This window comes from Mobula birostris, chromosome 17 (genome assembly GCF_030028105.1).
Source record: "Mobula birostris isolate sMobBir1 chromosome 17, sMobBir1.hap1, whole genome shotgun sequence".
NCBI lineage: Eukaryota > Metazoa > Chordata > Chondrichthyes > Myliobatiformes > Myliobatidae > Mobula > Mobula birostris.
Window position 1 is genome coordinate 1,963,589 of NC_092386.1, and position 25,271 is coordinate 1,988,859.

A 25,271-nucleotide genomic window follows, 5' to 3' on the forward strand; every position below is an offset into this window, starting at 1 on the left:
CTCTTTTCCATAGATGCTGCCAGACCTGCTGAGTTCCCGCAGCATTTTGTGTGTTGCTCGGATTCCCAGCGTCTGCAGATTTTTTTCTTGTTTGTAATTAATTCACCTTCTCTTTTACCTTTCATCCCAAATTCCAGTTGGTAGTTTAACTGGTTACCGCTACTTTTTTGCGCTAGTTTTTATTTTTTATATAGTCTTTGCATTGTACTGCTGCTGCAAAACAACAGAATTCACATCAGTGGTAATAAACTTGGTTCTGTTTCCTTCGTGAACGTGAAGAGGAGATGGCAGACGGGTACAGTATTGGCAAATAAGTTGTACGGCACGTGAAAGGTTGTTTGTCAATCTTTGTGTGTAGTTTATCACCGATTCTATTGTGAATACCCCCAAGAAGATGAACCTCGGGGTAGTATATGGCGACATATATGTCGTTTGATAACACATTTACTTTTGATGATTTTACTTTGAAGAATGGGGCTGATGGAATCCGGCATGGATTTGGAGGGCCGAACGGCCTCCTTTGTGCCGTTATGACTGTCAGGGCAAATGCAGGATCACATTTAGTGTAAATGTTTGAACTGAGTGTATTAGTTTTGAACATAACCCGCAAGTTTAGAGATCCACCCCCAGCTGACACGTGCTGGCCTGATCAATCGGCGGTTGCAGGCTGTGTGTGAACCTGCTTCCTCCGACGTGAGAGGTGATGCTGGCGGTGTAGATCAGTTGTGTCCACGGCCTGCAGGTGGTTTGCTCCAGAATGGATTTACTAATCCAAGCGTTTTGCCCTGTGGTTATTTGTCGCTCCTCGGGAGTCGTCAGCCTGGTGCGGTGAGTGCAGCCCGAGCGGTTATTGCTGGTTAACTGTTGAATGAAAGCAGAATACTGTACAGAAGGCAGTTGCCGAGGAGAGCGGAGGGTCGCTCTCTCCCGGAGTTTGAAGCAGCCTCTGCCGCAGAATGGACGAGATGGCCGAGCCCGACGCCAACGGCAGGCAGGAATCCCACTCCCTACACACTCGCCTCCGAAAACACTTCCAGAAGACCCGGCCCTTCCTTAGCCCCAAAACCGCGTCCGAGCAGAAGGGCGAGGGCAAGAAGGAGGCGGCGGGGAGAGTGATTTGGAAAAGCAAGAGACAAGTGCTGGACCGCGTCTTCTCGTCCTCGCAGCCCAACCTGTGCTGTTCGGGAGCTTCACGGGACCGGCAGGACTCCCGAGCCGGGGCTAAACTGCTCTCCGAGTCCAAACAGGTGACGCCGGTGAGGCAGAGGGCGATTTTCGCCAGCGTCTGGTCGGCTGTGACACACCAGAGGCGCCCGGCTCTGGGTGCGGACGACTGCCCGGAGCGCCCCGAGCCCGCCCGAGACCAGGAGGCGAGCAGTCCGGCCGGGACTGCGGAAGCTGTGAGTAGCGGCTGCGAGTGACAGCCCCCCTCGTTTTGGCGCAATGTTAGTGCTGCACACCGAGCAGCCTGTTGTTCGCGCGGGTACTCCTCCTGAATGTCCGCATGGCGTTTACTCTCACGGACAGCAGTGGGCAGTCATCTGGTCTGGCTCTGAGTCTAATCCGCAGTAAATTCTTCATGGAAACATACTCGTTATAGTAAATGTTTGGGTTTCGGCCGGGAGTCCGTGCAAAGCGGACGGTGCAGCCCTCGGGGTTCAGACCGAAGCTTCTGTCCGGGAGAGATGAGAAACTTTGTGACCCCGGTCAAACGGTTGAACGGTCGGGGCACCGTTTGCATTTGTGCTGGCATCTCGGCCAGCCTACCCCCCGGGGGAATCTCTCCGACATGCTTTCGGCTTTGAGATCAGCCGGATAACTTGAGGTTTCCCATTCCGATCACCAGCTCAGGGCTGCAGCCATCCTGAATTTGGCGTCCACCCTGCGGCAGACGGTCCACAATGAGACCGGCAGCAGGCTAACCGCGAATATTAGCATCCTTAGGTTACTCCGGACAGTTATCCGGATCTACGGCGATTTTTCAGACACCGGAGAGTGGCTCTTGAATAGAATGAGAATAAAAGTATTTCCCTGCCAAAACATACAGTTCAAATTAGTCACTAGTAACCTGAATCATCGAACAACACGGACACAGACCAGGCCCTTTGGCCCATTCAGGCCGTGCTGAACTGTCACTCTGACAAGTCACAGACTATAGCTCGGTAAACACCCACTCCCATCCATGTACTAACCCAAATTTCTCTCAAATGCCGAAATCAAACTGGAAAGGGAGCCTGTGGATGGTAAGGGGTTTGGCTCGTCCCAAACACACAACATTCTGCTGATGCCAAGCAACACACTCAGTGCTGGAGGAGCTCAGCAGGTCAGGCAGCATCTGTCAGCCAGCAGGACTCCCGATGAAAGGTGTCAACCTGAAACATGCACTATTCATTTCCCTCCATCGGTGCTGCCTGGGCTGCTGAGTTCCCCCAGCATTGTCTGTTTTGCCTTGTACCTCAAACTTTGTCAAAAATATTCACAGCCTTCAAACACTTGCAAATAAAAACATATTAGCTTTTCTTACAGAGGGAAGAAAATCTGAATGCAAAGAATTGGAAAACTGAACAAAATGGCAACTCTGATTACTTTGTGTTGGGCATGTTGTTCCTTTCCAGAACCATCTGGGAAAGGTCACTTAGCGATGAACTCGGGTGGCTGGGTTGAGACATGTCGATACCAAAGGAGGTGTAAGGTGCTCCTTCCCCCCACTAGCCTGCTGGTCTCTCTCGGGCAAGGTCTCTGTTGGCTTAGTCCCCAATCAGGGTCACGTGAAACCATGAGAGCAGATGGTGGATGGTCGTATGAGCAGCTGGTGCAGATCACAAGTCCAGGTTATGCGACCACTGATGCCAGGCAGACAATCTCCGAAGAGTATTGACAATGACTGGGGTCACCTGTCTTGTAAAGACACTGTCAGAAGAAGGCAATGGCAAACCACTTCTGTAGGAAAATTTGCCAAGAACAATCATATTCATGGAAAGGCCATGATTGCCCACATCATACGACAAGGCACACAACGAACGAGTGGGTTACTAGACCACTGTGATTGGCATCAATAACAACATTATTGAAGAATGCCTTGACGAGTAGGGTAAAGGAAAACCCCAAGGCATTCTTCAATTAAGTGAAGAAAAAAAGGATGACAGGAGTGAAGGTAGGACCAATTAGAGATAAAGGTGGGAAGATGTGCCTGGAGGCTGTGGACGTGAGCGAGGTCCTCAATGAATACTTCTCTTCGGTATTCACCAATGAGAGGGAACTTGATGATGGTGAGGACAATATGAGTGAGGTTGATGTTCTGGAGCATGCTGATATTAAGGGAGAGGAGGTGTTGGAGTTGTTAAAATACATTAGGACAGTTAAGTCCCCGGGGCCTGACGGAATATTCCCCAGGCTGCTCCACGAGGCGAGAAAAGAGATTGCTGAGCCTCTGGCTAGGATCTTTATGTCCTCGTTGTCCACAGGAATGGTACCGGAGGATTGGAGGGAGGCGAATGTTGTCCCCTTGTTCAAAGAAGGTAGTAGGAATAGTCCGGGTAATTATAGACCAGTGAGCCTTACCTCTGTGGTGGGAAAGCTGTTGGAAAAGATTCTTAGAGATAGGATCTATGGGCATTTAGAGAATCATGGTCTGATCAGGGACAGTCAGCATGGCTTTGTGAAGGGCAGATCGTGTCTAACAAGCCTGATAGAGTTCTTTGAGGAGGTGACCAGGCATATAGATGAGGGTAGTGCAGTGGATGTGATCTATACGGATTTTAGTAAGGCACTTGACAAGGTTCCACACGGTAGGCTTATTCAGAAAGTCAGAAGGCATGGGGTCCAGGGAAGTTTGGCCAGGTGGATTCAGAATTGGCTTGCCTGCAGAAGGCAGAGGGTCAGGTTGGAGGGAGTACATTTGGATTGGAGGGTTGTAACTAGTGGTGTCCCACAAGGATCGGTTCGGAGACCTCTACTTTTCGTGATTTTTATTAACAACCTGGATGTGGGAGTAGAAGGATGGGTTGGCAAGTTAGCAGACGACAGAAAGATTGGTGGTGTTGTAGATAGTGTAGAGGACTGTTGAAGATTGCAGAGGGACATTGATAGAAGTGGGCTGAGAAGTGGCAGATGGAGTTCATCCCGGAGAAGTGTGAGGTGGTACACTTTGGAAGGACAACCTCCAAGGCAGAGTACAAAGTAAATGGCAGGATACTTGGTAGTGTGGAGGAGCAGAGGGATCTGGGGGTACATGTCCACAGATCCCTGAAAGTTGCCTCACAGCTAGATAGGGTAGTTAAGAAAGCTTATGGGGTGTTAGCTTTCATAAGTTGAGGGATAGAGTTTAAGAGTCATGAGGTAATGATGCAGCTCCATAAAACTCTGGTTAGGCCACACTTGGAGTACCGTGTCCAGTTCTGGTCGCCTCACTATAGGAAGGATGTGGAAGCATTGGAAAGGGTACAGAGGAGATTCACCAGGATGCTGCCTGGTTTAGAGAGTATGGATTATGATCAGAGATTAAGGGAGCTAGGGCTTTACTCTTTGGAGAGAAGGAGGATGAGAGGAGACATGATAGAGGTGTACAAGATAATAAGAGGAATAGGTAGAGTGGATAGCCAGCGCCTCTTCCCCAGGGCACCACTGCTCAATACAAGAGGACATGGCTTTAAGATAAGAGGTGGGAAGTTCAAGGGGGATATTAGAGGAAGGTTTTTTACTCAGTGGTTGGTGCGTGGAATGCACTGCCTGAGTCAGTGGTGGAGGCAGATACACTAGTGAAATTTAAAAGACTACTAGACAGGTATATGGAGGAATTTAAGGTGGGGGATTATATGGGAGGCAGGGTTTGAGGGTCGGCACAACATTGTGGGCTGAAAGGCCTGTACTGTGCTGTACTATTATATGTTCTATGTTATCTATACCCTCATAATTTTGTATACCTAAATCAAATCTCCTCTTGTTCTCCTGCATTTTTAGGCATAAAGTCCTAACCTGTTCAATCTTTCCCTATAACACAGGTTTACAAGACCCCTCAATATCCCCATCTCTCTTGACCTGTTCAATCTAACCTGTTCAATCTCCTTTCCCTGTAACACAGGTTCACAAGGTCCCGCAATATCCCCAACTCTCTTGACCTTTCTGCAGCCTTTTCACGTAGAGATCACTTGACACGCTTCTCTGCCTGCCCGTCTTGGTGGGTCTGTCTGTGCTTCAGTCTCTTTCTCGGGGCAACACAGTGGCAGAGCTGGTGCCTGGCAGTGCCGGCATGATGGTTTCAGTCCTGACGTCAGGTTGCTGTCTTTATGGAGCTTGCCCTCTTCATCACGTGGTTTTCCACTCAGTCTTCCGGTTCCCTCCCAAATCCCAGAGGTGTGCATTGATGGCTTATTTGGCCAATGTAAATTGCCTTTGCTCTGTATTTTGGTGATAGAATCTAAATCTGAAGCTATATAGAGGTATAATTGCAAACACAAGAGATTCTGCAGATGCTGGAAATCCAGAGCAACACACACAAAATGCTGGAGGAACTCGGCAGGTCAGGCAGCATCTATGGAGATGAGTAAACAGTTGATGTTTCAGGCCAAGACTCTTTTTCAAGACTTGCACACAAAATGCTGGAGGAACTCAGCAGGTCAGGAAGCATTAATCGAGGGGCATAACGAGTCAATGTTTTGGACCAAGACCCTTCATCAGTTCTGTGGAAAATGGTGTAGGATTAGTGTAAAAGTGAAGACTAGGTGGACAGAAGTGCAGGTTTATGGTGCCCTGTAACTTTTTCTTTCTGATGGACTCATTTGTGAGATAGGTGTCGGAATTAAATCTGTTCTTTGGACCCTGCTTCGCTTTTCATTTGATCAAGGCTTCATTTCTCACTTCTTCACCTTGTATTGAGTTACTTCCATGTCCAGAAATCTATCAGTCACTCAGTCTGCCGGAGGAACACCAACCCTTTCCATCTCTCAGTTAGACTGCTTAGAAGGTTGGGCTTCCTAACTTGGGCTCCCATGGCCCCCTCGGTTAATAGTAAGGCTCCATGGCATAAAAAGGTTGGGAATCCCTGGTTTAGAGGATTGGAAAGAGACATCATTGAAACACCAAGTTCTGTCCATTGTCCTATTGCTGGCTCAGGGTTTGACACACTTATTTCTGTACCATGTTTTGCTGTCTGGTAGATGCAGGCGGAGATTTTCCCTGGTTCAAGGACGCTGGCAGCTGGGTTCTCAAACTGAATGAGGGACGAAGGACCTGAAGTGAGGTGAACTATCTTCATACTGAGGGTTGTGAACCTTTGGTACAGTATTCTTTATCCTGCAAGACCAGGATGGCTCATTACATTTCTCGATATTAAAGCTTGAATTAGAAGGTGAACAAGTCAGATGTACAAGTTGACATAAAGTGCATATAGTTAAGTGTACAACACCAATGCTGCTACTGGTGCTGTTTATAAATAATGTGTGCTAGGTGGTAGCAGGGTGTTCAGAAACCTCACAAGCAGTTACCCAGCCTGGCAGTCTTTGGTCTTGTACAGTGTATCTATCACCTGATGGTGGGAGGTCAAAGATGACTTGCCTGATGGGCAAAGTTAAAGATTAGCATAATTTGTCACAAACATTGCAACCTACAATGAAATGAGTACATTATCATGTGTGATGTGCTGGGGGCAGCCTGGTGCCAATATAGCATGCCCACAACTTACCAAGCCTAAACTGTACATCTTTAGACTGTGGGAGGAAACCAGAGCACCCAGAAGAAACCCACATGGCCATGGAGAGAATGTACAAACTCCTTACAGACAGAACTAAACCCTAAAGGGTCGGCACAACATTGTGGGCTGAAGGGCCTGTACTGTGCTGTACTATTCTATGTTCTATGTTCTAATCTTCCAATCGCTGATGCTGTAAAGTGTTGTGCTAATGGCTGCACTACCATGCCACACTCTTCTTTCCTAAAGCTGGAAAACCAGCTAGCAAAAGTTAGTACTAAGTATACTATAATACTAAATAGGCATCTGTTAGTCTTGTGAGACCATGGATTTGCGCCTTGGAAAGTTTCCAGGGCGCAGGCCTGGGCAAGGTTGTATGGAAAACCGGCAGTTGCCCATGCTGCAAGTATCCCCTCTCCATGCCACTGATGTTGTCATTAGGACCCATACAGCTTGGCACTGGTGTCATCGCAGAGCAATGACTTTGAACTTTGAAAGCACATTGGTTACTTGCTTCTTGAAACTGGAAATTGGCATGTTCATGTTAGATTGAATTCCTGTTTCAGATTTCTAGCATTTTAACCTACTGCCCGACTCACAACTGACCATTCCTGAAGGAAAAGATTTCAAAGTTCTATGTAAATTTATTATCAAAGTACATATATCACCATATACAACCCTGAGATTCATTTTCTTGTTGGCATTCACAGTAGAACAAAGAAATACAATAAAATCAATTAAATATTACACAGAAAGACTGACAAACAACCAATGTGCAAAAGGCAATCTGTTTAAATACAAAAAAAATCAAATGAATAATTCTTTTATTTGCCAGTGTTTTCACTGCTGGGGTTAAGCTTAACCCCTACCTTGCAAATGAATGTCCCGAATTATTTTAGTGAACTGTTATTTGCAATTTCCTACCTAAGAACTGTAGGATCTGCAGCCTGTGAAATTCTGGCCCTTGCCTCTCCCATCTCCCACACTTCTCTGGTCTTAGCACGTTGTCATGTGAACAGCCATATGCTCTGATGATAACAGCTTTGCCTTAAATGCCCAACTTTACAGGCAACACCCAATATCTATCATGTGGAAATAAAAATATGACAGTGTTGACCAATACACAAACGTAATTGACTGGGATCTTGTAAATAAAGCAATATCAAATTTCCTTGCAGAATTATGCTTCCTTCAAATTATTGATCGTCCAAGTACACATTTGTGTACAATTTGCTGCTGGGTTAATATGTCTCTACAGGGTGTTACTGTATAATGCCAAAACAAATATGTGGCTCACTCAGTAGTAACACTTGGCAGAGAGTAATCAAATGCTTTTAGCCAATAAAATGTGTGTGATCTTGTTAGTATTGGTAACTAGAGGAGCCTTGGACTTTGCTGCACAGTCTCTCCTGCTTGTGCAAAGGATGTTTTGCTGAGTTGTGCATTGGTGGTGGGAATGGTGGGGCCGGAGGTAACGATTGGCACTAGCCCTGCTATCACTTCATTCAGAGGTGTTGGTATGTCAACTGTATACTTTTCAGATCAATCGTCTGACTGAAAATGAGCTTTCAATTCAGTTTTTTCAAAACAGGCAGGTGGCACACTACTGTAGCAGTTAGTGCAATGGATTTACAGTGCCAGTGCTCACTGGTCGGGGTTGATCCCCACTGCTATCTGCAAGGAGTTTGTATGTTCTCGTGTTTGTACATTCTGTGGAGTAGACTCGATGGGTTGAATGGCCTAATTCTGCTCCTTTGTCTTGTGGGCAGACCATAAGTATAGGAGCAGGATGAGGCTATTCAGCCCATTGAGTCTGCTCTGCCATTCTATCATGGCTGATCCCGGACCCCACTCAACCCTGTACACCTGCCTTCTTGACATATCCTTTGATGCCCTGACCAATCAGGAAACAGTCAACTTCTGCTTTAAATATACCCACGGACTTGGCCTCCACTGCATTCTCTGACAGAGTATTCCACAGATGCACTACTTGCTAGCTAAAAAAATTCCTCCTTACCTCCATTATAAAAGGTCGCTCCTCAATTTTGAGCTGTGCCCTTTAGTTCTGGATGGCCCGACCATAGGAAACATCCTCTCCACATAGGTTTCAATGAGGCCCCCCCCACATTCTTCTACATTCCAGTGAGTACAGTCCCAAAGTTACCAAATGCTCCTCAAACCCCTTCATTCCTGGAGTCATCCTTGTGAACTTCCTCTGGACTCTCTCCAATGACACCACATCCTTTCTGAGATAAGGGGCCCAAAACTGTTGATGATACTCCAAGTATGGCCTGACTAGTGTCTTGTAAAGCTATCTGCATAATCTCCTTGCTTTTATATTGTATTCCTGTGAAATAAATGCCAACATTGCATTTGCCTTCTTTACCACAGACTCAACCTGTAAATTAATCTCCTGGGAGTCTTGCATGAGGACTTCTAAGTTCCTTTGCACATCTGATGTTTGAACCTTCTCCTCATTTAAATAATAGTCTGCACTATTGTTCCTTTTACCAACATACATTTTCATGCATTTCCCAACACTATATTCCATCTGCCACTTTTCTGCCCATTCTACCAATTTGTCTAAGTCCTGCTGCAATCGCATTGCTTCTTCAGCACTACCTACCCCTCCACCTATCTTTGTATTATCCATAAACTTTGCCACAAAGCCATCTATTCCATTATCTAAATCATTGATAAACATTGTGACAAGTAGTGCTCCCAATACTGACATCTGAGGAACACCACTAGTCACTGGCAGCCAACCAGAAAAGGGCCCATTTATTCCCACTCGCTGCCTTCTGGCCGTCAGCCATTCTGCTATCCAAGCCAGTATCTTTCCTGTAATGTAACAGGGATTTATCTTATTAAGTAGTCTCATGTGTGGCACCTTATCAAATGCCTTTTGAAAATCCAAGTAAATGACATTCACTGCCTCTCTTTTGTCCACCCTGCTTGTTACTTCCTCGAAGAACTCTTAACAGATTTGTCAGGCAAGGTTTCCCCTTACAGAAACCATGTAGACTTTGACTTATTTTATCATTAGTCTCCATGTACCCCAAAACCTCATCCTTAATAATAGACTCCAACCCTTTCCCAAGCACTGAGGTTTGGATAACTGGCCTATAATTTTCTTTCTTTTGCCTTCCTCCCATCTTAAAGAGTGGAGTGACATTTGCAATTTGCTGGTCCTCTGGGACCATGCCAGAATCAAGTGATTCTTGAAAGATCATGACCAATGCATCCATTTCTTCTTCAGCAACCTCTCTCAGGACTCTGGGATGTAGTCCATCTAGTCCAGGTGACTTATCCACCTTAAGACCTTTGTGTTTACCTTGGACTTTGTCCTTTGTAACAGCAATGACACTCACTCCTGCTCCCTGATATTTATGGACCTCTGGCACACTACTAGTGTCTTCCATAGTGAAGACTGATGCAAAGTACTCATTAAGTTCATCTGTCATTTCTTCATCCCCCATTATGACCTCACATGCATAGTTTTCCGGAGGTCCGATATCAACTCTCACTTCCCTTTTACTCTTTACATAACTGAAAAAATATTTAGTATACTGCTTTATATTATTGGCTAGTTTGCCCTCATATTTCATCTTTTCCCTTATAGCTTTTTTTAGTTGCCTTTTGTTGGATTTTAAAAACTTCCCAATCATCGAACTTCCCATTCACTTTTACTACTTTATATACCCTTTCCTTGGCTTTTATGCAGTCCTTTACTTCAAATGTCAGCCCCCTGCCATTTGAGAATTTCTTCCTCTGTGGAACATACCTATCCTGCACCTTGTGAACTATTCCCAGAAACTTTGGCTATTTCTGCTCTGCCATCATCCCCACCAGTATCCTTCAATCCACCTGGGCAAGCTCCACTCTCATGCCTCTGTAGTTCCCTTTATTCCATTGCGATACTGATACACGTGAGTTATGTTTTTTTCCTCTCAAACTGAGGTATGAATTCAATCATATTATACTCACTGCCTCCAAAAGGTTTCTTTATGTTAAGTGCCCTAATAAGATCTGGGTTATTGCACAACACCCAATCTAAGATAGATTCCCCTAAACTCAAGCTCAAGCTGCTTGCAAAAGCCATCTCATTGGGCATTCAACAAATTTCCTCTCTTGCAATCCGACACCAACCTGATTTTCTCAATCCCCTTGCACATTGAAGTCCCCCATTACTATTGTGACATTACCCTTATTATATGCCCTTTCCAGTTCCCTTTGCAATCTCAACCCCTCATCTTGGCTACTATTTGGAGGTCTATATATGATTCCCATATTTTTTTTTACCCTTGCAGTTTATTAACTCCATCCACAAAGATTCAACATTCCCTGACCCTGTCACCCTGTGGTTCTCTGAATCACAGTGTGGGTTCTTACAAGGTCTTCCAGTTTCTTCCACATTCCAAAGAGTTACACTGAGGATTACTAAATTGTGGACTTGGTATGCTGGCTCCGGAAGTGACGACACTTGCGGGCTGCCCAGCACAGTCCTCACTGATTTGATGCAAGCGACACATTTCACTCAATGTGACGATCCACATGTAACAAATAAAACATTTTAAAAATGTTTTGTCACAGCTTTTTGGTTGAATATGTAAGTCAATAATGATGGTTTCAAGACACTTATTTTTCACTCTCCATCATAGCTTTGTCAGTAAGTTACAGGTATCTCAAATTACAGTGACGTTGACCACAATACTGTGTCCTTCCCTACCACTACCACCCTGGCTGGATCTCAGATGGAGCCAGAGTCTCATTTCTTGTAGGGATCTCATTCAAACCGGCTTCCTGGCTCTCATTCTCAGTCATCTGTCTGATCATTGTCCAAAAAATCCCTGCATTTCTCCTCAGTCAACTGTACAACCAACATTCCTGTTTCTCTTGCACTTCTGGGCAGTCAACTCTCTTCTCACTCTGAAAGGCAGCAAACGGCTTTTCACTGTATAATATCTGACGATTCTGGGGATGTTTATGTCTTGCTCAAATCATGCGATACTTTTTAATTTAGAGGTCATCACAGTAACAGGCCCTTCCAGTGCTACAAGCCTCTGCTGCCCAGTTACACCCATGTGGCCAGTTAACCTGGTAACATGTATGTCTTTGGGATGTGGGAGGAAATCGCAGCACTTGGAGAGAACGTACAGGTCGAATGGTCACCAAGGGAAAGTACAAACTCCTTACAGCCAGTGGTGGGAATTAAACCCTGAACACGGGTGTTGTAAAGCAACACATTATCTACCATGATACCATACCATCCTAATAATAAAACATTTATTATTCCTGAGTTTCTCATATTACCCCTCCTGAACGGATATATTTAATCTTTCCATCCCGTTTTACCTGCATTAAACCAGCTAGAAATGTAGATAAACTCCCTCAACAACACACAGCAAATGCTTGAGGAGCTCAGCAGGTCAGACAGCATCTTCTAAATTCCAGTAAGTACAGGCCCAAAGCTGCCAAATGCTCCTCATATGTTAACCCCTTCATTCCTGGAATCATCCTCATGAACCTTCTGTGGACTTTCTCCAATGATGACACATCCTTTCTGAGATAAAGGGCCCAAAACTGTTGACAATACTCCAAGTGCAGCCTAGTGTTTTATAAACTGTCAGCATTATCTTCTCGTTTTATATTCTATCCCCCTTGAAATAAATGCCAACATTGAGTTTGCCTTCTTTACCACAGACTCAACCTGTGAATTAACCCATGGGAATCCTGCAGGAGGGCTCCTAAGTCCCTCTGCACCTCTAATGTTTAAATTTTCTCCCAATTTGGATAATAGTCCGCACTTTCGTTTCTTTTACCAAGATGCATTTTCATACATTTTGTATCTCTGTGTTCCATCTGCCACTTTTTTGCCTGTTTTTCCAATTTGTCTAAGTCCTGCTGCAATTGCATTGCTTCCTCAGTGCCACCTACCCCTCCACCTAGCTTTGTATCATCTGCAAACATTGTCACAAAGCCTTCAATTCCATTATCCAAATCACTGCCAAACAATGAGAAAAGCAGTGGTCCCAAAACTGACCCCTGAGGAAGTTCTCTCACCACTGGCAGCCAACCAGATAAGACTTCCTTTATTCCCACTCACTGCCTCCTGCCTGTCAGCCATTCCTCTATCCATGCCAGTATCTTTTCTGTAACACCACAGGATTTTATCTTGTTAAGCAGCCTGATGTGTGGCACCGTATCAAATGCCTTCTGAAAATCCAAATAAATGACATCCACTGCCTCTCCTCTCCACCCAACTTGTTACTTCCTTGAAGAACTCTATCAGATGTGTCAGGAAAGATTTTCTTTCCAGAAACCATGCTGACAGTGATATTTTATCATAAGGAGGAATATGATGGGGGAGGGGGAAAAGTGGATCACAGGCGAAAGAGAAGGAAGAGGGATCTCCTTCAATGTCATTGGATTCTCCCTATTTGATTTGTTTTATTTTTATGCCCTTTAGTGAATGTAAAGTACTGAAAGAGAACGAAATTGACTATCACCCTCTTCCTTTGGAGAGTTGCCATCCTTAAATATATTCTGTGGTCCTTTGGAGGCCAATTCCTCTTATTTCAGGAAATTTCATCTTCAGATAATTTTTGCCATGCAAAGTGGCTAGTCTATCTTTTCTCTGGGAAGTTAGAAGAAGACAACAGGAAACATCTGGTTTCCCTTTTCAACAGTTATTTTTTAAGTTAGGAAATTTACTATTATATTTCCCTTTGTGTAACTTGGTGTGCCGGGTATTTTGGTATACTTCCTCCACCAATGGATCCCTGTACACTCCCCAAATCTCAATCAGAATTGGCTTTAATAGCACTCATATATGTTGTGAAATTTGTACTACGGCTGCAAAATAAAATTGCAATGCATTTTTTAAAAACTATAAATTACAATATGAAGTACTTATAGAAAATTAGATTGAAAATGTAGTACAAAAAGAGAGGGTAAAATTGGATTCATGCTAAAATTATTCATGGATGAATTGTCCATCAGAAATCTTTTGGCAGAAGGTCAAAGCTGATCCTGTGTTTTCAGGCTCCTGTAACTCCTCCTTGATGGTAGCAATGAGAAGAGGGCATGTCCTGAGTGATGGGGGTCCTTAATGATGGATGCTGCCTGCTTGATGTATCGCCTTTTGATTGTGTCCTGGGAATTGGGGAGGCTAGTGCCCGTGATGGAGCTGGCTGAGTTTACAACTTTCTGCAGCTTTTTCTGATCCTGTGCAGTAGCAACTCCCCCCCCACCCACCCCTGTACCAGAGGGTGAGGGATGCAACCAATTAGAATGCTCTCCATAGTACATCCGTAGAAATTAGCTAGAGTTTTTGGTGGCATACCAATTCTCCTCAAAATCCTCATGAAATATAGCTACTCTTCTTTGTAATTGCATCAGTATCTAGGGCCCAGGATAGATCCTCAGATATAGAAATTGAAACTGCTCACCTTTTCCACTGCTCGATGAGAACTAGTGTGTGATCCAAGACCGGGTCCAAATTATCCAAGTCCAAGACTGAGACAGAGATCCTGCTTGTATCTCACTCGGCTAGATGCTTCCTGCCAAACTAGTGATTGCAGTACAACTAAAATTCCTGCTGGAGCTTGGATGTGGCTGCTTTTCAATGTAAAAGCTGAGTGTTCAGTGAGAGACTGGCTTGGTGGGAAGCAGGGAATCAGAGTTACTACTTGTCAGCAAACAACACTTCAACCTGAAAATAAAGTTTCTTGTGGTAGCTGCCAGTCCGTGAGCCTGAGGCTCTGGGCTTGTATGTTGGCCAGGGTGAACCAAGTTCAAATTATTTTCCTTAATGACTATAAAATACAATCTGTTCCAAGACATAGCTGGTCATTGTAAATTGTCCCTAGATTAGGCTTGGGTTAAATCTGTCACACTGGGTGGTTTGGCTTAATGACTAGAAGGACCAGTTGCCCGCTGTATCTTTAAATGAGCAAAAACACCCACTCGATTTTCGAGTCTCTCCCATTGTATCCAGTCAATAATGGCAATATCTTTTATCTCCAGTGATGTGCATAGTATTCTGAATGTTGTACTCTGAGTGATTTATACCAGCAGAATTCCCTTATGGTTTTGGTTCATGATTGATCACTTAATGCATTCTAATATCTGATTTACTAATTGAAGTGAGCAAAGTTACAGTAAATTCAATTTATTGTCCACGAGCACCGCCAGATTTAAAAATTTTCCATAGTAGCTTTACAATGCTGGCGACCGGGGTTCAATTCCTGCTGGTGTCTGTAAGGAGTTAGTTCTTCTTGTGCTTGTGTGCTGTTCCTCCCGGTGCTCCCATTCCCTCCTACCTTCCAAATACAGAAGAGTTAGGGTCAGTGAGAGTGGGCATGTTCTGTTGATATGTTGGCACCTGAAGCATAGTGACACTTGCGGACTCTCCCAGCGCATCCTCGGACATGGTGACAGATGTGGCCTGTCCCAGTGCATCCTCGGACATAGTAACACTTTCGGACTATCGGAACACATCCTCGGACATAGTGACAGATGTGGGGTGTCCGAACACATCCTCGGACATAGTGACACTTGCGGACTCTCCCAGCGCATCCTCGGACATAGTGACAGATGTGGCCTGTCCCAGCCCATCCTTGGATGTAGTGACAGATGTGGCCAGCACATCCTCGGACATAGTGACACTTGCGGACTCTCCCAGCACATCGTCGGACATAGTGACAGATGTGGGGTGTCCCAGCCGATCCTTGGATGTAGTGACAGATGTGGCCAGCACATCCTTGGACATAGTGACAGATGTGGGGTATCCCAGCCCATCCTTGGAAGTAGTGACAGATGTGGCCAGTGCATCCTCGGACATAGTGACACTTGCGGACTCTCCCAGTGCATCCTCGGACATAGTGACACTTGCGAACTCTCCCAGCGCATCCTCGGACATAGTGACACTTGCGGACTCTCCCAGCGCATCCTCGGATGTAGTGACAGATGTGGCCAGCACATCCTCGGACATAGTGACACTTGCGGACTCTCCCAGCCCATCCTCGGATGTAGTGACAGATGTGGCCAGCACATCCTCGGACATAGTGACACTTGCGGACTCTCCCAGTGCATCCTCGGACATAGTGACACTTGCGAACTCTCCCAGCGCATCCTCGGACATAGTGACACTTGCGGACTCTCCCAGCGCATCCTCGGACATAGTGACACTTGCGGACTCTCCCAGTGCATCCTCGGACATAGTGACACTTGCGGACTCTCCCAGCGCATCCTCGGACATAGTGACACTTGCGGACTCTCCAAACACATCCTCGGATATAGTGACACTTTCGGACTCTCCCAGCGCATCCTTGGATATAGTGACACTTGCTGGCTGCGCATCCTTGGACATAGTGATACTTGTGGCCTGTACTAGCACATCCCTGGATGTAGTGACACTTGTGGCCAGCACATCCCTGGATGTAGTGACACTTTACATCTTTCTTTTCAGTAACCTTTAATTAAAATTTTGCATTTCTTTCCATTCTGAATGTAGCCAACAAACCACAGTGGTATTGAGAATAACTGTGACTTTGTCACCAATAGACATCACTGATATTTTCATATCACATTAAAGTTGTTACAAATATCTCCAAAAATCATTTTCAGCACACTGATCACTCCTTCGCAATTACAGCAGTTAACCTAGGCTGAACTCGATCGCAGTCTTCCTGCCTGCAGAGCTTGTGCAACGTAGCTGGTCAGCTACCGGGCAGCTCTGCGCCTAGTAGTCGTTCAGACAGCAGATGGCGAAGCCATGTATTCTCACAATTGTGACCCAGACATTGTTGTTACTCTCCATTATTGCCTGTCTGCAATTGCCTGTTGGTCAATGTGTAGAAGAAGGTGTGTCGCTTTTATGGTTTAAGTTTTGTAAAACTAGATGGTTCAAATAGGGATTCTTGACTCTGTGAAGCCGTATCCTTTTGTAATAACACACGACTCCTTGAGCAACAACAGCCTAACTCCAGCCTGCTCATATCTTTGTGAATCAGGATTTTCAACACTTGCAACCATTAAAACAAAAGTTCAAAATTGATTGCATGTCCACCATGACATGTGAGTTGCTGCGTCAAAGGCCATCCCACAGCTTAATTTTCTTATTTAAGCTAAGCAACAACAGCCTTCACACTGACATGTCTTTAAAAATAAAGTTTAATTTTAACTTGCCTATATTTTAAATGTAGTCTTGTTATTTAATGTGTTACAAAGAAGCACACATTATTATATCAAATTTGTTTTGTAAATATTTTGATAACTATTTCAATATAGTTGGTGTCTTTTGCAATTTTGTGTATTGTATTTTACATATTTCAATACATTATTCTGAGAAGACTCCATTGGCTTCACCAGACTGCCAAAGGGGTCCTTGGCAGAAAAAAGTTAAGAGCCTCTGGTCTGAATAAACTTGGTACACTCGGGCCACTTTATTACTCACCTCCTGGCCACAGAGTGCATGTTCATGGTCTTTTGCTGCAGTAGCCCATCCACTTCAAGGTTTGGTGTGTTGGTCATTCAGAGAAGGTCTTCTACACTTCACTATCGTCTGAATCTGAAGCCTCTGTCAGTTGGAGTTAACCGCGGATGTTGCGTCCTAGATGTCTAGATATGCAAGCCTGGGCGATACGATATGGAGAGCAAACTGTTGCCTATGTGGCAAGCTCCCCCTCTCCACGTATCTGATGAACCCAAAGGAACAGTAGAGACCTATACAGTTTGTACCAGCAGTGCTGCAGAAGATGCCAGTCAACATTGAATTCAATGTAGGACTGCCTTAGAGACTCCAGATCCTTCCTTTGGGGTTTAATCCTGAAGTCTTCCCCGTCTGAAGGTCGCGAGTTTGAGCTTTGGCTGAGGCAGCGTGTTGTGTCCTTGAGCAAGGCACTTAACCACACATTGCTCTGCGACGACACTGGTGCTAAGCTGTATGGGTCCTCATGCCCTTCCCTTGGACAACATCGGTGGTGTGGAGAGGGGAGACTTGCAACACGGGCAACTGCTGGTCTTCCATACAACCATGTCCAGGCCTGCACCCTGGAAACCTTCCAAGGCACAAATCCATGGTCTCACGAGACTAACGGATGCCTATAAATTCTTCTTAATATCTTGTATACCTCTATCATGTCTCCTCTCATCCTCCTTCTCTCCAAAGAGTAAAGCCCTAGCTCCCTTAATCTCTGATCATAATGCGTACTCTCTAAATGGCAGCATCCTGGTAAATCTCCTCTGTACCCTTTCCAATGCTTCCACATCCTTCCTATAGTGAGGCGATCAGAACTGGACACAATACTCCAAGTGTGGCCTAACCAGAGTTTTATAGAGCTGCATCATTACCTCGTGACTCTTAAACTCTATCCCTCGACTTGAGCTCAGAGTTTTCCTTCTCCTCGATCAGCTGCTAGCCATGGCCAATGAGCCCCATCTGCTCGAACTGACAGAATTTAAGGCATCAGTAACCTCCCTTTGCCCCTTCTCCTGTCAGTAGAAATGGTTCCAGCAGACTTAGTAGCTAAGCCAGACGTGAAGGCCAGGAGCTGGACTTGGTTGTCAGAGGCTATTTGAAGTGCACGCCACTGGGAGCATTTAACAGATAGTGGGAACTTGTCCCCATTGCCACCCCTGGCTGTAACAACTTTAAGGAACCTGTTATAAAGCGTGGTTATTTGAGTTACTATTGCCTTCCTGTCAGCTTGAACCGGTCTGGCCATTCTCGGAAATCTCTCATTAGTGAGGCATTTTCACCCACAGAGCCGCCACTCACTGGAATTTTTTTTTTGTTTTTCACAATATTCTCTGTAAACTCTAGAGACTGTTGTGCATGATAATCCCAGGAGATCAGTAGTTTCTGAGATACTCAAACCAGACTGTCTGGCACCAACAATCTTTCCACGGTCGAAGTCACTTAGATCACTTCTCTTCCCCATTCTGGTGTTTGTTTTGAACAACAAGTGAACCTCTTGACCAGGCTTGCATGCTTTTATGAATGATTGGCTGATTAGATATTTGCATTAACGAGCAGGTGAAGAAGTTTACCTAATAAAGTAGCCACTGAATGAATAATAGTTTCTTCCTGAAATCATTGTCTCCATGTAAGGTATCTCATGTTCTCCACACTCAATTTCATCAGGCCCAATCAAGATTTAACAATGGTCAAAGCTGCCCACGATTCATTTTATTTGGCTTTGGATATCCATCTTCTTCTCACCGTGGACCTCTCCACTTTGGAGATCGGCACTTTGCCTGAATTACTCATCTTCTAACAGTAAATTGTTGTCCAGGCTTTGTTTCTTCATCGCTTCCCACTGACATATCAAGCAAAGCTATTCATTCACTTTCAGCATCTTACCCGTACATTTATTACTGTCACATGTACCAAGTTGTCAAGCAACACACATAAAAAATGCTGGTGAACGCAGCAGGCCAGGCAGCATCTATAGGAAGAGGTACAGTCGACGTTTCAGGCTTAGACCCTTCGTCAGGACTAACTGAAAGAAGGGATGTGTTCACCAGCATTTTTTATGTGTGTTACTTGAATTTCCAGCATCTGCAGATTTCCTCGTGCTTGCTTACATACCGTCCATCAGCCTTGTCTTTCTCCTTCCTTTCCAGTACTGCAGAAGGTCTTGGCCTGAAACTTCAACTGTTATGTAGATGAAGCCTGGCCTGAATTTTGTGTTCATATAGATCCGATCGTTACATGGTGCATTGAGGTAGGAGAAGGTAAAACAGCAACAATGCAGAATGAAGATGCACCTGCTGCAGAGCTGGTAAACAATACAGTGCAAGGTCATAATGAGGTAGATTGTCCTCCTCGTCGTACAAAAGAACAGTTTAAAAAGTGTGTAGAAATGGGTCAGTGGTGGTATGGGTTTTCAGTCTTTTGTATCTCCTGCCCAATGAGAGAAGGGAGAAGAGAGCATGTCCAGGGTGATTATGGTGGCTGCTTTATTGAGGTAGTGAGAAGTATAGACAGAGTCCATGGAAGGGAGGCTGGTTCCTGTGATGTGTTGAGGTGTGTCCATAGCTCTCTGTGATTTCTTGTGGTCATGTGCAGAGCAGTTGCCATAACAAGTCATTAAGCATCTAGACAGAATGCTTTCCACGAGTCATCAGTAAAAATTGGTTAGGGTTTATGAGGTCATGCTAAAATGGAGATGAGGCATTGGTGAGCTTTGTTGGTTGTAACATCAACATGGTTGGACCAGGACAGGCTTTGTCAAGTTGACATCAAAACAATTCTATTACCTCCATCTTAATGTTTACTCCAAATAAACTTCAATTATAATGTGAGATAACCTTATAATATTCTGCCTTTTAATCAATTTTTAATAAAAATATTTCATTTTGCTCAATAATTCTACAGTTGCATTGAATTTCATACTTTTGTGCATATATCTGGTAACAGTGGGAATTTCAGTCTTCCAGGAGTATAAAGCTGCATCCATCCTTTGATCATGGCCTGAAAGATTTGTATCACTCGATTTATACTCCATGAACAAATCTAGTTTTCTGTAATAAGGAAAGGTGAAGTCAGCTGGGTTGGATTCTGTGGGGGTTGAAGGATTTCTGTGTAAGGAGAGACTGGGCTGTATTCTCTTGAGGTGAAAAGGAGGAGAGGAGAATGAGGGAGGATATCCTATAGGCTCATCAAATGATAATAAGGAACAAAAGTGCCATTGGCATTTTGCTGAGGGATCTTTTTTCACAGATCTCCAAGTAGTCAGCTGGAGAAAGCAGAAGTTCAAAGTAAATTTTATTATCAAAATATATAAATGGGTGGTGAAGGAGATGAGGTGAGAGGGGGAAAAGGGAATGGGGAGTGGTGAGGGAGATGAGGGGGCGCCCATCACCTCTCTCTGGTGCTCCTCTTCCCTTCTCCTTCTTCCATGACCTTCTGTGCTCTTCTATCAGATTCCCCCTTCTCCAGCCCTGTAGCTCTTTCATCAATCAACTTCCCTTCCCCTTCAGGTTTCACCTATCATCTTGTGTTTCTCTCTCCCTCCCCTCCTGTTAAATCTACCCTCCAGCTTTTTGTTCTGCATTCCTGCCGAAGGGTCTCGGCCCGAAACATTGACTGTTTATTCATTTCCATAGATGCTGTCTGACCTGCTGAGTTCCTCCAGCACTTTGTGTGTGTTGCTTGGATTTCCAGCATCTGCAGATTTGTTTAAAGATCCCCTCCAGCATTTTTGTCTGTCTTCTATGGGCAAGCCGGTTCTGAATCCAAATATCCATGGATCCCCTGCAATTTAATAAAGTGAATTAAATTGTCAGATATGTACTTTACTAAAATCCATCTAGACAACTCCACCTTTATAGTTCACATTAGTAACTTCCGTGAAAACCTCAATCAGGAAGATGTGACTCACCCTGTCCAAAGCCATGCTGACTGTCCCTAATTTGGCCATGGTTTTCCAAATGCTTATAAATCCTATCCCTAAGAATCTTCTCCTGTAGCTTCCATACCACTGACAGACTACAGTGTGTAGTTTCCAGATTATCTGATTTCCCTTTAATGACAGAAAAGCCACTAGCTCCCTGCCAATTCTCTGAAACCTTGCCTTTGACATGAGAAGACATGTACAATAGACCTGAGTCAAGTCCCTGCAGTTCCTGCCATCGAGAATAAACACATCTCTGGAGGGCTTATTCCTCATTGTTTCAATTTCACTGGAATTAAAAAAAATACCTCAACTAATCATATTAATTCATTTTTAAAGCATTTTCTTACTGCCTCTAAGTTCTGTTTTTCATCCAGGGCAGTTTTTTTTTCTTTATTTTGTTTGCCACTGAATTAAACATGGAATGGGTTTATTTCATTTGCCTTCTATCAGATTTGTTATTCTCAGATTTACACTGAAGCTTTTTGCCCCGAAGAGGGAATACACTCTTTCATTCTCCCACATCTGGTAACTTACAAAACAAAGGGTTGTGGTATTTGCCCTCACCTACCACCCCATGATGTTTCGAATCCAATACATCATCCTCTGCAACTTCCGCCATCTCCGAAGGGATCCTACCACCAATCATATCGACTCCATTCCCCTCTCCGTTTTCCACAGGGACCGCTCCCTCCGTGATTCCCTTGTCCATTCGTCCCTCGCCACTAATCTCCATGCCAGCATTTATCCCTGCAGGTGGCCAAAGTGCTACACTTGCAGGTACACATCCTCCCTCACCTCCATTCAGGGCCCCAAACAGTGAGGCAACACTTCACCTGAGAGTCTGCGGGGTTGTCTATTGTGTCTGCTGCTCCCGATGCAGCCATTGATAAGAGCCGTCATAAACTGGGGGACTGCTTCATTGAGCACTTCCGCTCCATCCATCAAGAGTGGAATTTCCTGCCTGCAGCTAAACATTTTAATTCCGATTCCCCTTCCGATATGTCGATCCATAGCCTCGTTTTGTGCTGCGATGAGACCACCCTCAGGGTGGAGGAGCAACACTTTATATTCTGTCTGGGTAGCCTTCAATCTGATGGCATGAACATCGATTTCTCTATCCCTCCCCTCTTCTTCTATTCTCCACTCTTGCCTCTTACCTCTTCTCACCTGCCTATCACCTCCCCCCTGGTGACCCCTTCCTTTTCTCCCATGGACCACTCTCCTCTCCAATCAGATTCCTCCTCCTCCAGCCCTTTACCTTTTCCACCTCCCTGGCCTCACCTATCACGTTCTAGCTAGCCTCCTTCCCCTCCCCCTCCCCCTCCCCCATCTTCTTATTCTGGCATCTTCCCCCTTCCTTTCCAGTCCTGAAGAAGTGTCCCTCCATAAATGTTGCCTGACATGCTGAGTTCCTCCAGCAATTTGTGTGTGTTTTGTGTTATTTAAGTAAGGCCTAGTGAATTGCCTGATAAGCAAGTTTACAGACCCAACCTAACAGCATGACAAGCCATGCTTAAAAATACCGTGTTCTGAGTTTGCAGACCCTTTGAAGCTTCCTTTCTTCAATATTTGAAATCATGATTTAAGCAATGGGGAAAAATAATTATGTTATCGTCTTGTGTTTTATTGTTAGCAGCATAGTTACTGTGTTGAGCTTGGAACTTTTTTTGTGAGCCAGCACCTTCATTGCATTGGATTGAGTGAAACATGTTTATTCACGCAACCATCAAAAATGCACATTCTACAGCGCCAATCTAGTCACTCTAATTTACAAACAAGCTCCTGTTTAATATATAGCTCAAGCTGAGTGTTGTTAGGAAAATATATTTGCATTTCTACAGTATTTATAGATAATGTACAGTCAGTGGCCATTTTATTTGTTATCTTCTGTGCCTAATAAACTGGCCACTGAGCGTATGTTTGTGATCTTCTGCTGCTGTAGCCCATCCACTTCAAGGTTCAACGTGTTGTGTGTTCAGAGATGCTCTTCTGCACACACTGTTGTAACATGTTGTTATTTGAGTTGCTGTCACCTTCCTGTCTGCTTGACCCAGTCTGGCCATTTTCAGAATCAGAATCAGGTTTATTATCACCAGCATATGTAGTGAAATTTGTTAACTTAGCAACATAATATACAAAAAAAAACCCAAAATAAAATGATAATAAATAAGCAAATCAATTACAGTATACGTATATTGAATGGATTTAAATTGTGCAAAAAACAGAAATAATATATATTAAAAAAGTGAGGTAGTGTCCGAGGATTCAATGTCCATTCAGGAATCGGATGGCAGTAGGGAAGAAGCTGTTCCTGAATCGCTGAGTGTGTGCCTTCAGGCTTCTGTACCTCCTACCTGATGGTAACAGTGAGAAAAGGACATGCCCTGGGTGCTGGGGGTCCTTAATAATGGACACTGCCTTTCTGAGACACCGCTCCCCGAAGATGTCCTGGGTACTTTGTAGGCTAGTACCCAAGATGGATCTGACTAGATTTATAACCTTCTGCAGCTTCTTTCAGTCCTGTGCAGTATCCTTCCTATACCCGACAGTGATGCAGCCTGTCAGAGCACTCTCCACGGTACATCTATAGAAGTTTTTGAGTGTATTTGTTGACATGCCAAATCTCTTTAAACTCCTAATGAAGTATAGTCGCTGTCTTGCCTTCTTTATAACTGCATCAATATGTTGGGACCAGATTAGACCCTCAGTGATCTTGTCACCCAGGAACTTGAAACTGTTCACTCTCTCCACTTCTGATCCCTCTATGAGGATTGGTATGTGTTTCTTCGTCTTATCCTTACTCCACAATCAGCTCTTTCGTCTTACTGACGTTGAGTGCCAGGTTGTTGCTGCGGCACCATTCCACTAGTTGGCATATCTCACTCCTGTACGCCCTCTCGTCACCACCTGAGATTCTACCATCAATGGTTGTATCATCAGCAAATTTATAGATGGTATTTGAGCTATGCCTAGTCACACAGAGGGAGTAGAGCAGTGGGCTAAGCACATGCCCCTGAGGTGCACCAGTGTTGATCGTCAGCGAGAAGGATTTTCTCATTAACTGCCGCTCACTGGCCGTTTAAAAAATTTTCTCACCATTTTCTGTAAACCCTGGAGACTGTTGTGGAGATTCTACCAGATTCTTGCCATAGAATATGTATTTCTGTGTGCTCCATTAACGAAACAGCCACAAGATGGAATCAGCTGGCCCTGAAGAAATGTTATGTGACAATACAAAATGTTTCAATGCACATGTGACAAAAAACCGAATCTTTAATCTTCATTAGAAAGTAAAATATGAGAAATGGATATTGCAGACTTGCAATCTAATTTTATTGGCATGCCTCAACGTCATGTGAAGACAGAGTTAGTCTTTTTGATAGCCTAACCTTTATAGATTATCAACAAGATACCTTTAGGCTAATGGCATTAAGAGTAGAATCTGACTATTTGCTTCTTCAGCTCAGCAGTTTCTTATCAGCTAACTTGCCTCGTGAATCTTAATATTGGATAATGGAAAGTAATGAGACATTCCAGGAAATGGTTATATTCAATTTGTGTTGCTGTACAGGATAAGCAAGATTTTTAACTATTCATAAATATTTACTAAATAAATTGTCATGTTAGCATCATTACACATCTAGGTTTTCATCATACTTACTGCCTGTTATGCCGTTGGCTTTAATGACAGCAATGAAGGTGTCTCCATCTATGTCAGTCCTTGACCACCAACCATGGAAGTTCTGGGTGAGACTCAGCACTGAGCTAAATCCCCAAACCTACAGGACTGGTGGACCACTCTTAGCCTGGCCTCGACCCTTTGACCTGTTTTGTATGGGTGACCCTATCAACAGCCAAACCATAAAACCTTGACCCAAGTCAAGTCAAGTCAAGTTTATTGTCATTTCGACCATAAGCTGCTGGTACAGTACACAGTAAAAACAAAACAATGTTTCTCCAAGACCATGGTGCTACATGAAACAACACAAAACCACACTAGACTATGTGAGACAGCCCAAGGCTACACTAGACTACGTAAAACAACATTAAAAACTCCAGCCAGCATAGCTCGCTGGGTCTTTGAGGTATGCAGGACTCCAAACCACATTAAGGTTTATGGTCCTCTGGGAGGATTTTCAACAGAGGCAGCATGATAAAAATGGACTTAAATTTTACTTCTA

At 44.3% G+C, this 25,271-nt stretch overlaps 1 protein-coding gene across 2 annotated transcripts in view; it reads left to right on the forward strand.

The window, feature by feature from the left end:
* Window positions 1-685: 685 nt before the first annotated feature.
* mctp1a (multiple C2 domains, transmembrane 1a) overlaps window positions 686-25,271 on the forward strand; it is a 559,392-nt gene continuing 534,806 nt past the window's right edge. For both annotated transcript variants that reach the window (XM_072281200.1, XM_072281201.1), the window contains exon 1: window positions 686-1,400. In XM_072281200.1, the coding sequence (XP_072137301.1) occupies window positions 957-1,400 (444 nt within the window). In that variant the 5' untranslated portion in view covers window positions 686-956. The remainder of the gene's footprint in view (window positions 1,401-25,271) is intronic.